The sequence below is a fragment of the Squalius cephalus genome (assembly GCF_949319135.1).
Source record: "Squalius cephalus genome assembly, chromosome: 15".
Classification (NCBI taxonomy): domain Eukaryota; kingdom Metazoa; phylum Chordata; class Actinopteri; order Cypriniformes; family Leuciscidae; genus Squalius; species Squalius cephalus.
In genome coordinates this window covers 8,534,162-8,546,300 of record NC_137136.1, presented here as the reverse complement: position 1 = coordinate 8,546,300, position 12,139 = coordinate 8,534,162, and the positions used below count along the sequence as shown (strand labels likewise).

General features: G+C 35.1%; 1 protein-coding gene across 3 annotated transcripts; it reads left to right on the top strand.

Moving 5' to 3' along the window:
- The first annotated feature begins 1,737 nt into the window (after positions 1–1,737).
- Positions 1,738–11,465, top strand: dek (DEK proto-oncogene). Of its 3 annotated transcripts, XM_079894274.1 has the most exons (13): positions 1,738–1,797; positions 2,330–2,540; positions 2,735–2,943; positions 3,043–3,137; positions 3,637–3,757; positions 3,892–4,188; positions 4,324–4,440; positions 7,633–7,755; positions 8,273–8,395; positions 8,724–8,835; positions 9,021–9,166; positions 10,376–10,444; positions 10,533–11,465. In XM_079894274.1, exons 2-13 carry the CDS (start codon positions 2,354–2,356, stop codon positions 10,542–10,544), a joined length of 1,611 nt encoding a protein of 536 aa, XP_079750400.1. In that variant the 5' UTR covers positions 1,738–1,797; positions 2,330–2,353; the 3' UTR covers positions 10,545–11,465. The 3 variants fall into 3 exon arrangements, with proteins under 3 accessions (XP_079750400.1, XP_079750402.1, XP_079750401.1); XM_079894276.1 differs by lacking the exon at positions 7,633–7,755; XM_079894275.1 differs by lacking the exon at positions 8,273–8,395.
- The last annotated feature ends 674 nt before the right edge of the window (positions 11,466–12,139 follow it).

Genomic DNA, 12,139 nt, shown 5'->3' with positions numbered 1-12,139 from the left:
AACTATTCTTTGTTCGTCGTGGGTGGGTCAACTTTGACCTTAAACCTACGCTTGATTCAAATAACTTTTCCCACACATTTCAAAACAAAGTCCATGGTTGGGTAGTATGAACAGAGTGGACATGCATCTGCAAGTTGATTTATCAAACTCGGGTTTTATAGCCCAAAACCTGATAATCAGTGTTCTGTGAAGGGAATATGGTGGGAATATGTAACTCTCTAAAAAAAAAACAAAAAAACAAAAAAAAAAAGGTACAAAGCTCGTACTGGGGCATATCCCTGGTACAAAAGCAAAAAAGGAAAGGAAGAAGGAATCAAATGAATCACAATTGACATTTTTAAACGTTTATTACATTTGCAGTAAATGGTTAACATCTTTAGAGAATGGGTGTCTCAACTGTACCATGGTAGCCGTTTCTACTGTACACAACTGTGGGTTATTAAGGTTGGTCAGCCCCTGGTTTTAGCAAACCTGCAATGTAAAAGCATAACATATCACAAAACTCTTCTTAAACACCTCAGGTGTTGATTTGACTGGTTTTAAATGAATATACATAAAGACTCAAGGTTCTTTAACATTGATGGTTCCTTGAAGAACCTTTAAACACTGCACAAAAGGTTCTTTATTTTGGAAAAGGGTTCTTTAGGTTATTAACATGTTCTTCACACTAAGAAAAATGGTTCTTTTAAGAACTGTTCACTGAAAGGTTATCTTAAAAGTTATTTTATGTAATCGCTGTGAAAGCACCCCTTTGGAACCTTTATTTTTAAGAGTAGGCCTACCTATTTGAACAATAGATAAAATGTGCAATCTACTAGATTGCTCATGTCATTTCACTGCATATTATAATTGCATAACTGACCATGTGTCAATGAATGAATGTATAAATGAATGAATGAATGAATGAGTAATTACTGAATCAGCAGGTGAGATGGATCATAAATGTGTGGTAGGAGATATGTGGTCAGAATATCTACTTAATCTAATCTATTTAACTACTCTAATTTACTATCACTATTGCTGTGCGCATAGAAGACTTGTACAGTGTTGTATTTAGCTATGATCTTTCTTGATTCCTTATTTGATATCAGTCCTTAATAATGTAACATTTCTACTCAAAATTAAAAATGCTAAATAAATACTTTAATGATTATAAAAAAATACTTGCTGAATGAAACATGCAATGTGATTATGTGACAAATGATGCATGCACCTATAGTGAATACTGTCGAAATGTTATTTTTACTGGTTCACATTGTACAATAGCTTTTACCATGTTGCCCCCTGCTGTTAGTAAAAGTATTGCTGCCACCAAATTAATCAGATGTAAAAACTAATGTAAAAACACAATTCCCTTTACAGTGAGAGAACATCATTTCTTAAATATGCCTATATTTTATGGAAAATAGGCTATTTAAATTAAAATTTCCAGATATTGTATCTGAACTTGTATCTGTATCTGGTCCTAAATGAAAGATTATACATTATAAAGTGGTCCCAACATTTTTTAATGTCACACATTGAATTTACTCAGCCTCATGTAACAAAGATGTTAGAGAACATGTTAAACATGTTACTGACAGGCAGCTTCAGTCACCATACACTTTAATTAGATCTTTGGTCCATGCAACGAAATAAAGGAAAAACATGGGTGTGTAAAAATGACAGAATTGTAGTTTTTGGGACATGTTCTTTTAATATGAATTTATCCTCGTGGTCACGTGATAGGCCGCCCTTTCTTTTCAAACGCCATGTTTACTGCGCACGTACATCACCACCAATAGGCAGCAACACACAGTGAGTATATATATTAAAGTGTGAGCGCATGGGTTTTATTGGGGTTTTATAAGCTGTATACTTTTCTCTAAGTTGTGTTTTTACGTACACGAAGGCAGGTCTTGTCATGATTTGTTGCAAAAGGGAATATAATTGTGTTTTGGTGAGCAAGTAGGCGGGACAAATAAGCTAGTCTGCTGTGCTATCAGTCTCGCGCCGCCAAAAAGCTTTAAGTCGGAAGCACATGCATATTGAAAAGTTTGATTTTCACTCACTTTGCTTATATATCTTACATTTTCACCAGTTTACCTTACATTTGGCCGTAATTTTATAGTTTGTTAGCATGCTAAAGGTTTGTGTCTGTGCCTTGTACAACTGGGATACAAACACGCGCCAAATTCGTTCTGCAGTAACAGTGCATTCACTGTTATTGATGTGATATGCGTCGATGAATAGAGGTGTCGTTTGTGTATGTAAATTATATAAGTAATACTACTACTATGGTATTCTGTTGAATTTGACTATTACAACACCGTTCTTTTATCTAATCTAGGAATCAACTGAAAAAATTCCAATCATGAGTAAAGAAACTGAAGCTGTCAAGACAGAAGATCTTCCTGATCCTTTCCTGGAAGAAAACAGCATAAAAGTAGAAGAGGAGGAGGAGAAGAAGAAGAAGAAAAGGAAGAAGAGTCCATCTGATGATGCAGGGCAGGATGAAGCGGAAAAACCCCAAAGCAAGTCTAAACCCAGAGTCAAGTTGTGTAAGTTGAATAATACCAACAATAGATGCCAAATCTATTCTTTCAAGAAATGTTATTCATGATGTCAATTACTGTTAAGCAACATAACTTTGTATTGAGCTTTTATTTAATTGTCATTAGCTCATAAATTAAATGAAGCTTGGATTGCCCACTCAAAAGTTACCATCATTGTCCTTTTGTAATTGTCTTTTCAGTCGAACCTGAAATTCTTGAAGGAAAACGGGAGAAAAAAATCATCCAGAGACTTGATTTAATGGGTAGACAGAAAGAAAAGCTGAAGATTGAGAGTATGGGAAGAGGTGACAAACTGGGAGACATTGCACGGATTAATCACTCCATCGGAAAGCTTAAAGTCCCTCTGCTCAAACCTCTGCATAACATTGTATATGATCGACCGGGAACTGTAAGGTTTAGTTTGAGAACTCGCTTAACAAACAAATGGCCAAAAAACACATGTTACAGATTGATATTAACTTAATAATGCTGATTAATGTTCATACAGGCATCAGCTCTGCGGAAAAATCTTCGGCTATTTAATGGATTTCCTTTTGGGCCGGACAGTGACCTTTACAACAAAAAGGTGGAGAAATTGAAAAAGTAAGTCTATTTAACTGCTTTGGATATATATAGGCTATAATATATATTTATGTATGTATGTATAATTATTTTTTTTAAATTTTATTTTTTTACACATCTGTGGTAAATCAAGGCATGAAAACAGAAATTATGAAATTATTTTTGCCATGTCTGATGTTGTCCCCACCATTTTATAAAAATAACTCACAGATGTAGCTGTTACAGAGGAAGCATCTTCAACGTAATAACATTTTTTGTTTGAGATGCATTGATATTTGAATTCTGACCAATGCTGATAATTAAATTTTGAAGCAAGTAAATATGCAATATTGGCACATACTCATAAATAAAAATACTGTGTGTATATATTTTAGGACACTAATGTTATTTTTGTGAAGTGACGCCATGTGCATGCACATAATAAAACCATCAGTAGTTTATTCCATCTGATGTGAAGTCCCATAATTAAGTTGTGATTGGTTTAAAGTGGGTGTGATAATGATTTTTGTCTGTCTGGCAGGCTTCAAAAGACACTGCTCAAAACCATCTGTCAGACTCTTGATCTGGAGAGGACTGGAACGCAAATTGTTCTTTCTGAGAGGATCATGAGATTTCTTGTACAGCCAACCAACTCAGGAAAGGTGAGATCTTTCTCTCTGAACAATAACAATAACATTTAATGCCACTGTACAGCCAATGTACTGCTGGAGATTAAATGTCTGATGAGTTTTTCTTTTGCGGTTTGCCAATGACTTTGTGTGTTTATCCTCTGCAGCCTGTCCTAAAGAAGAAAAAGAAGACTACCAAAGATACCAAAAGAGAAAAATCTTCATCCAAAAATAAAAAGCCACAAAAAAAAGTAGAAAGTGGAAAGTCCAAACCCATTGTCTCTGATTCCAGCAGTGATGATGATGATGACGACGATGATGAAGAAGAAGAAGAGAGTAAAGAGAACAGTAAGGGCACTGAGAAGTCAGCCACAGCAAGTCAAAGAAATAAAGACAGTGAAGATAAATCTTCTGATAAAGGGAAAGATTATATTGCTCCTATAGAAGACAGCGACGAGGAAGAAGTGAGTGAAATGTTTCTTTTGCTTTTCTGGGCGTTATAGTTGACACTGTGTGGTCAAAGATTTTAACAAATTTGACAATCTATAGACAATCATATTGTGTTTACATTTGCTTGTGTTTTGTCTGCAAATCAACAGAAATCTCCTCCTCAGAAGAAATCTTCCACTATGAATTCCGCAAAGAAATCTGACCAAAAGTCAGATCAGACTACATCAGATGACAGTGACCGAGATGTTCATGAAGACAAGAAAAAGGTTGGACACAAACACTTACTACTAGTAATATTTTTTCATTCTGAAATATCTTTTAAAATTGTTAATATAAATGCAAGCTTATTTGTAAGGATGCACCAGTCATGACTTCTCATGGCTGATTCAAATTGCCAATTTCTTTTTTGCTTATAAACACAACTTTAATAGGCATTAAATGGGGGTAAGAGGAATAGGTTCGATGACATTTTATTTTCTGAAGACAGTCAGTTCCCTTCAAAGATACATTCATATAAACCTCCAGCCTAAATTCAATATTTATAATTTTCTTCCTACATTTCAAGCATCGTGAGCAGTGAGCTTGTGGTCTCTGGTACGGTATTTCCTCTGCTGGTGCCTCTGTGTTTTCATCTCTTTGCTTGCATCTTCAGCATGTCCCGTCTCTGGCCTCTGATAATGTCCTGTTTACAGACCTTGCAGTATTTCCACACAAATTACATTTTAGAAAAATGATTGCAGTGCAGTCCGGAATGGAGAAAAAATAAAATAAATAAAATAAATTTCAATTTATGGGCGGTCAACTGGTGCATCTATACTTATATGAGCTTGTAGTTTTGGTATGCTGTAAGTCAGGCATATGTCAGCAAAAATTCTGAAGAACAATTATTACTTCATTTGAAGCTTAATTTGATAACAATGAAAACTGCTATATCTTTCTATAGAGTTTTGAACCTCCTATGAAAGAAATAACAAATTTACATTTGACACCTTCAGAACCTTTCTGAGTTTTAGTTGACACTGGAAATGTGACACACATGTAGGGGTGTGACGGTTAGTATATAACCGTGAGACCGACGGTTATAGTTGAACACTGTCATTAGAACTCTATAACTGCCAAAACCATGTTATTAATATATTTTTTACAAACATTTTTTTATCATAGAGAATGTTTAAATACTAATTAAAAACAATTGTTAACCGTCTGTGTTATTAATGGTCTACATCGTTTCCAACTGTATTTGATTCTTTGCCAAGTACCCCCTGACCGACCGCCAATCAGAAATAAAAGCTATGACTATGATATAGTGATGTGCCATCATTATGAGATTTATTAAACAAATGAAAAACATTTGCAATAATAAACATTAGCAATAAACATTTGCAATAATAAACAACGTATCATTACCGATAACTGATCGTGCAGTTTAATTACCCCTTGACTGGCCCCAAACATGTTTTATAAAAGAAACATATACAGTGTGTATATAGCCTATGATGTGTATTAAATTTTAGCTCAAAAACAATTGTAATAAAAGATAGGATCATAAGATGCACAATATATCGGGAGACAGGTTTTTACCACTTAATGAAGTTTTGTTTTGTAAATCGTCAGACATGATTTTTACCACTTCATTAAGTTTTGCTTTGTAGAAAGCCTTTCTTTAAAGCGAATTTTGTTTTGTACAAATTGTATCTTAATTTTAATAAATGTTTCATCAACCACAATTGCATGTATTTAATAAATAAAAAGCAAATATAGCAGACAATATAATAACCGTGACATGGAGGCGCCGGTGTGCCGCGTTCACTTGCATTGCATTGTGAACTAGAGCGTAGGGCTGGGCGATAAAACGATAACGATAATTATCGCGATATATTTTTTCTCGATAAAACGATATCAAGAGTTCGATAATATTTATGCGCCAAAAGCAGAACGAAACTCATTTGAACCGCGCGCCACACGGACCATTTAGCCGCTCGGGTCAAAGTCCAAATGGCAGCGCAGCGCGAGCTCACTAGAGCAGATGCGTTTACGCTGATCTGATTTACGCACGAAATCCAGTGAGAAGCGCTTGAATTCAGCGAGGAACACAATGTCTCAGTGATTTAAACCAGTTTAAAGGCAGATGAAACAGCGCTGACAAACAGGAGAAACACTGTGCGCAACGATACAGTCAGAAGGCTTTTCCGTCTACAAATTTCCATCATTTACCATGGATTTACTGTAACGTTAGCTTAGTAATATCAACTGCACCATGAAATGTGGGATATACATATTGAATTGTATTATATTATTAATGTAGACAATGTATTAAAGGACTAATGGAATATAATTACAATATTTAATAATGTATTTAGGCTACTGTTTTTCATACAAATACCATAGAAACCATAAAGTTACATTTTGCCATGATAGTGAGGTGCTACAGGCTATGCCTGGTTTCATCTGTGGTTATCATGATCTAAATGCATGATACTGGATGACCAATGGTTAATTTTAATAAAACTCACAGTCAGAATATTACATTTTACCAAATAAAAATTAGCACATGCAGAAACTAAGAAATTAATTGTCCAATAAAGATATTTATTTTGTTAAGGAAAAATGACAAATGTTTGAATGTTCTACCTCAGATTTGTGAAATGTTCGCCTGTTTGGCAAGTGTTTGTCATGTTCTGACAATAAAGAGTAGTTTAAAACCACAGTTAACGCTCTGGTTTCTACAACTTTCACTTAGGAGCAAAAATCTGCCTTTAAACTTGAAAGAAATAAAGATTTGACTTTTATCGTGATAATTATCGATATCGACTGATATAAAAAAAATTATCGTGATATATTTTTTTGGCCATATTGCCCAGCCCTACTAGAGCGCATCTCATCGTAAATGAATGAAACTCAGCGTAGGCCTATGCCTCATACATTAGCATTAAATATCTTTGCTGCATCCTTTCTAGAACAGACAAGGGCTTTCTTGCAGCTCGCATCAGCAGAGCACTGCATCGTCCATAGACCGCAAAACAATCAGCGGATGGCGGGCGGGTGCAGCTTTGAAATTTGGTCAGAAAACGTTGGTGCGGATGATGAGATTTGTGATGCGGTTGCGGATTAAATAATACCCCATCCACGTATCTCTATCGATAACAACATTGAACTCTACATAAATATTAATTTTATTTTTTTAATTTAGGCGATCAGTATCTGCTCGTTTATTCAAACTAAGTTGTCCTATAACAGACGAACGTTGCAACGACCCCCCCCCGACGACGGTTATGTTATGAACCGTCACATTTGACTCGTGTCATAACCGTCATCACCAATTCTGAAACCGGCACACCCCTACACACATGACAACGATTTTAACATAAATTCTCCACATTTATGGTTTTATTGTTCAGACCATCTATAGGCAGTCTTACTGTGTTTACATTGCTTGTGTTTTGTCTATAAATCAACAGAAATCTCCCCAGAAGAAGAAATCTTCCACCATGAAGTCCACGAAGAAATCTGACAAAAAGTCAGATCAGACTTCATCAGATGACAGTGACCAAGACGTTCATGAAGAAAAGACTGTAAAAAAGGTTGGACACAAACAGTTACTACTAGTAATATTTTTGCACTCTGAAATATCTTTTAAAATTGTTAAAATAAATTCAAGCTTATTTGTAGGGATGCACCAGTCATGACTCTTTGCCTCCATCTTCAGCATGTCCCGTCTCTGGTCTGTGATAATGTCCCTGTTTACAGACTTTGCAATATTTTGTAGTTTTGGTAGCTTGTAGTTTTGGTATGCTGCAAGTCAGGCATATGTCGGCAAAAATACTGAATAACAATTAGGTCATTTGAAGCTTAATTTGATCAAAATTAAAACGATATCTTTCTGAAGAGTTTTGAACTGCCTCTGATAGAAATAGCAAATTTACATTTGACACCTTCAGAATCAGAACCTTTCTGAGTTTTAGTTGACACTGGAAATGTGACACACATGACAAAACGATTTTAACATAAATTCTCCACATTTATGGTTTTATTGTTCAGACCATCTATAGGCAGTCTTACTATGTTTACATTGCTTGTGTTTTGTCTATAAATCAACAGAAATCTCCCCAGAAGAAGAAATCTTCCACCATGAAGTCCACGAAGAAATCTGACAAAAAGTCAGATCAGACTTCATCAGATGACAGTGACCAAGACGTTCTTGAAGAAAAGACTGTAAAAAAGGTTGGACACACACACTTATTGCTAATATTTTTGAATTCTGAAATTTTGTTACAATTAAAATAAATTCAAGCTCATGTGATGATGAAGCTTAATTTGATGATAACGAAACCTGCTATATCTTTCTGAAGAGTTTTGAACCGCCTCTGTCAGAAATGGCCAAATTTTATTTGACACTATTAACAAGTACATTTGTAGCACTTTAGATTTACAGATCTGCTGATGCTCCAGAAATGTGTTATGTTATTCCAACTGATTTTCTTTCTTGCAGTAATATACCTATTTGATAATTGCATTAAAACTGACATCATGATTGACAACTTTTTTCTAGACAATCAAGAAGCCTGCGGCAAAGAGAAAAGCTCCAGCAAAGCCTGTCCCTAAAACCAAGAAAGCTGACAGCAGCAGCAACCGAAGGAAAAAGATGGCAAGCAAGATCAAGGGTAATAATGCAGCAAATTCTTCCGGATGCAATACCAAAAGTTCAAATCAAATTTTTCTTTTTTCTTTTTTTTTTTTTCTAGAATTCAAATTACATGCAATCCTTTAGCATCATATCAAAACTGCAACTAGACACTTTGGTTTTGCAAAGTGCTGAGTTTGACATGCTGTATATTTTTCCTTCCAGATGAAAGTGAAAGCTCTGATGATGATCAGCCATTGATCAAGATGCTTAAAAAACCACCAACTGATGACCAGTTGAAGGAGGCGATCCAGGATCTCCTGAAAGATGCGAACTTGGAGGAAGTTACAATGAAGCAGATTACCCGACAAGTATGTTATTTCACAGCATTTATCTGTGACAAAATGGCTTATTTTGAGAGCAGGGTTTGTACAGTCAGGAAAAACCTGGAAAAGTCATGGAATTTTAAAATAACAATTTCCAGGCCTGGAAAAGATTTGGAAAAAGAAATAAACCCAGAATGTTCTGGAAAAGTCATGGAAATTTGATTTACAAATATCTGTATAATAGAATATTGATTTCAAATATCAACAGTGTTCAACAATGGCTACATTTACATGCAACAAAATAATCCGTTAGTAATCGGATTGATGGCTCAGTCGGACTGGGGTGCGTTTCCCGAAAGCATCGTTGGCCAACTATGGTCGCAAGTTCATCGCAATGTCCATTGAACTCTATTGGTAACGACGGAACTTGCGACCATAGTTGGCCAACGATGCTTTCGGGAAACGCACCCCTGAAAAGCCTTCGATCAGAATGAAATTTATTCCTTATTCCTTTTCTAATCCGATCGAGAGAACATGTAAACACTTGATCGGATTGAAAACCTAAACTGAAAGGACTGCGCATGTGCAATGACGTTGAAATAGCGTAATGGCGTATGACGCGCTGGACGAGCTGTTCTTCCTGTTGAATAAAGTGTCATATAAATGAGTGTCCCGTCATTCTAAAATTCTCCTTTCACTCACGTCCCACCAGTCCTTGTTTTGGATTCTCATCACTTATTTATTTTTATTCTTTATTATGTTTTTATATAATTAGCTTTTTTTTCTTTTTCTAAGTTTGTTTTAATTATGTAATACTTATAATATTATGTTGTTAAATGTTTAATATGTTTCTGCCATGTAATAGCTGGTGATGCTGATATGGCAATAAACTCAAATACTACAACTACTATGGATTCTCATCCACAGACGACTGGTTTTGGGGCGCAGGGAGGGACATTTTTACAGTGTTATGAATAAGCAGCACGGCACAAAGGTTTATATGCTCATTGTCTCCAAATTATGACCAGAAATGGATAAGTATTAAGTCTGCTGTTTAAAACAAGTGAAGATCAAATGTAGGAGAATGGTTATTATGCGCAAACAGCAGGAAACTGTATATTCGTGCAGTGTGCGCATGTCAAAAAAATCTATTCCGATTTGAAGCTTGTGACATATAAACATGTACATCAGTTATTTGGAAACTAAAAAGTTTCCAAATAATTTTATAACTTATGAACTTCCTCTTTGTTGTAGGTTTACGACAAGTATCCAGACTTTGATCTGACCAGCAGAAAGGAATTTATCCGGGTTACAGTTAAAAGTGTAAGTACCTCCAAAGTGATAATCCAGTATTTTATAATCGATTGGTCGATAAGAAGCTGTTATAATGGGTACATTTCTTGTTTTTCAGTTGATATCGTGAATTGAAGAGAAGAAAATGCCTTATTTAAAAGGACAGCAAGGTTGAAGATCATATACAAGACTTGATTTTCATTACACTGTTCACAGTTGTGTAGTTTTTAGTTTTATTTTATACAAGGTTTCTCAACTTTCCAGCAAATTCTGCTTTTTCGAATTTTAAAAAGTCTTTTTTAAAGTTCACAATGTAAAGTTCGCATTTGACAGTGACTGATTTAGTTTGTTGAAATATACCACATTTTGAAAAATATTTTTTTTCCCACTTACTTTTTTAATGGCTCATAGCATACATAGTCACTTATTTGCATTTTGACAGTCTTAGAAAAGACTGGCTGTGGCCTGCAATTACATTACAGTTGATGTTGCCAAGATATCGTACGCAATATTTAAAAATGTATTTGGTACCTGTTATTAGCGCTGGGTTTCATTTTTGAGGTCCTGAATGCTGATTTGCAAAAAATGAAACTTATTTAGAAATGAATGTTTTTGTCAATTTTTTTTTTCCAGCATGCAATTTGAAAGTGTCACCTTCCATTTCAGTGTTGTGCTTAGAATAATTTGGGGTTTTAATACTAATTTGTAAAGAGCGAAAAGTATTTAACATCTTTTTTTTTAAATCTTTGTTTCAGGTTTTTTTTTGTAAATATGCTTTGCATGTTCATTTTTCTTTCCTATATTTGTATTACTAGTCATAAGGATCAAACATAACTTAAATCCGTATCTTAAATGTAATTCGTACCTGCAGGTCCATATTGTAGATTAGGTTCTCTGACAAGAGTTAAGTTTGATCTGTTGTATACACTGACCTCAGTAACAGTTTTATCAGTTATCATCCATCATATTACTCTGTGATAATGCATCACAAAAACTACAAAACAGAAACGAAGATGTTTATTTTGTAATAAATTGATTTTTCATAGAATATAACCTGTCTGTTTCTTAAGACCAAGGTTCAGTTGCCACTTTTTGATGGTGTTTCTACATTTTTATGTCACAGGTAAAACAATTTAATGTGTTACTCAACCTTTTGGACTCGAAGGTCATCCATTGTCAACCCAGTTCGGCTATAATTATGACAAAGATGCTTGTTTTTAATTATTCTGTGTTTTGATTTCCAAGGTTTATTGACATTGTATGAACAAATATACCTCCGAGGAACTTCCAAAAAACAGAAAAACTTCTGTTCCCTGACCGGGAATCGAACCCGGGCCGCGGCGGTGAGAGCGCCGAATCCTAACCACTAGACCACCAGGGAGTATGATGTTGCAATCGCAAAAATACAGCTTTTAAACAATAATTAAAGGTCAAAGCGTACTATCCTATCCTGAAACTACGTTAAGCTACAGCCATTAAAAACTGTCCGAAGCCTCATGATTGTAAAGGACCACTGTTTAAATGCGCCTGTCAGAAAACAATGACAACTGACAATTTTTCTTACATTATAATACAGCGGGTTCCTACAATACTGCAATACTTTTTACATAACGTTAATTCGATTTAAGAAGTATTTTTTTTGTCTTTGCTGTACACTCCACTTCGTTCCATGTTGGCCAGTCCGCCGTTGTATGCGTTTTAGAGGTTTGACATTTCCCGTTATGG

What these genes read in the sequence shown, in the direction of transcription:
- dek (XM_079894274.1), top strand. Translation starts at nt 2,354, where the DNA reads ATGAGTAAAGAAACTGAAGCTGTCAAGACAGAAGATCTTCCTGATCCT. An exon ending in TAAACCCAGAGTCAAGTTGT is followed by an intron (nt 2,541 to 2,734) that starts GTAAGTTGAATA and finishes TTGTCTTTTCAG; the next exon opens with TCGAACCTGAAATTCTTGAA. An exon ending in AAGAAAAGACTGTAAAAAAG is followed by an intron (nt 8,396 to 8,723) that starts GTTGGACACACA and finishes ACTTTTTTCTAG; the next exon opens with ACAATCAAGAAGCCTGCGGC.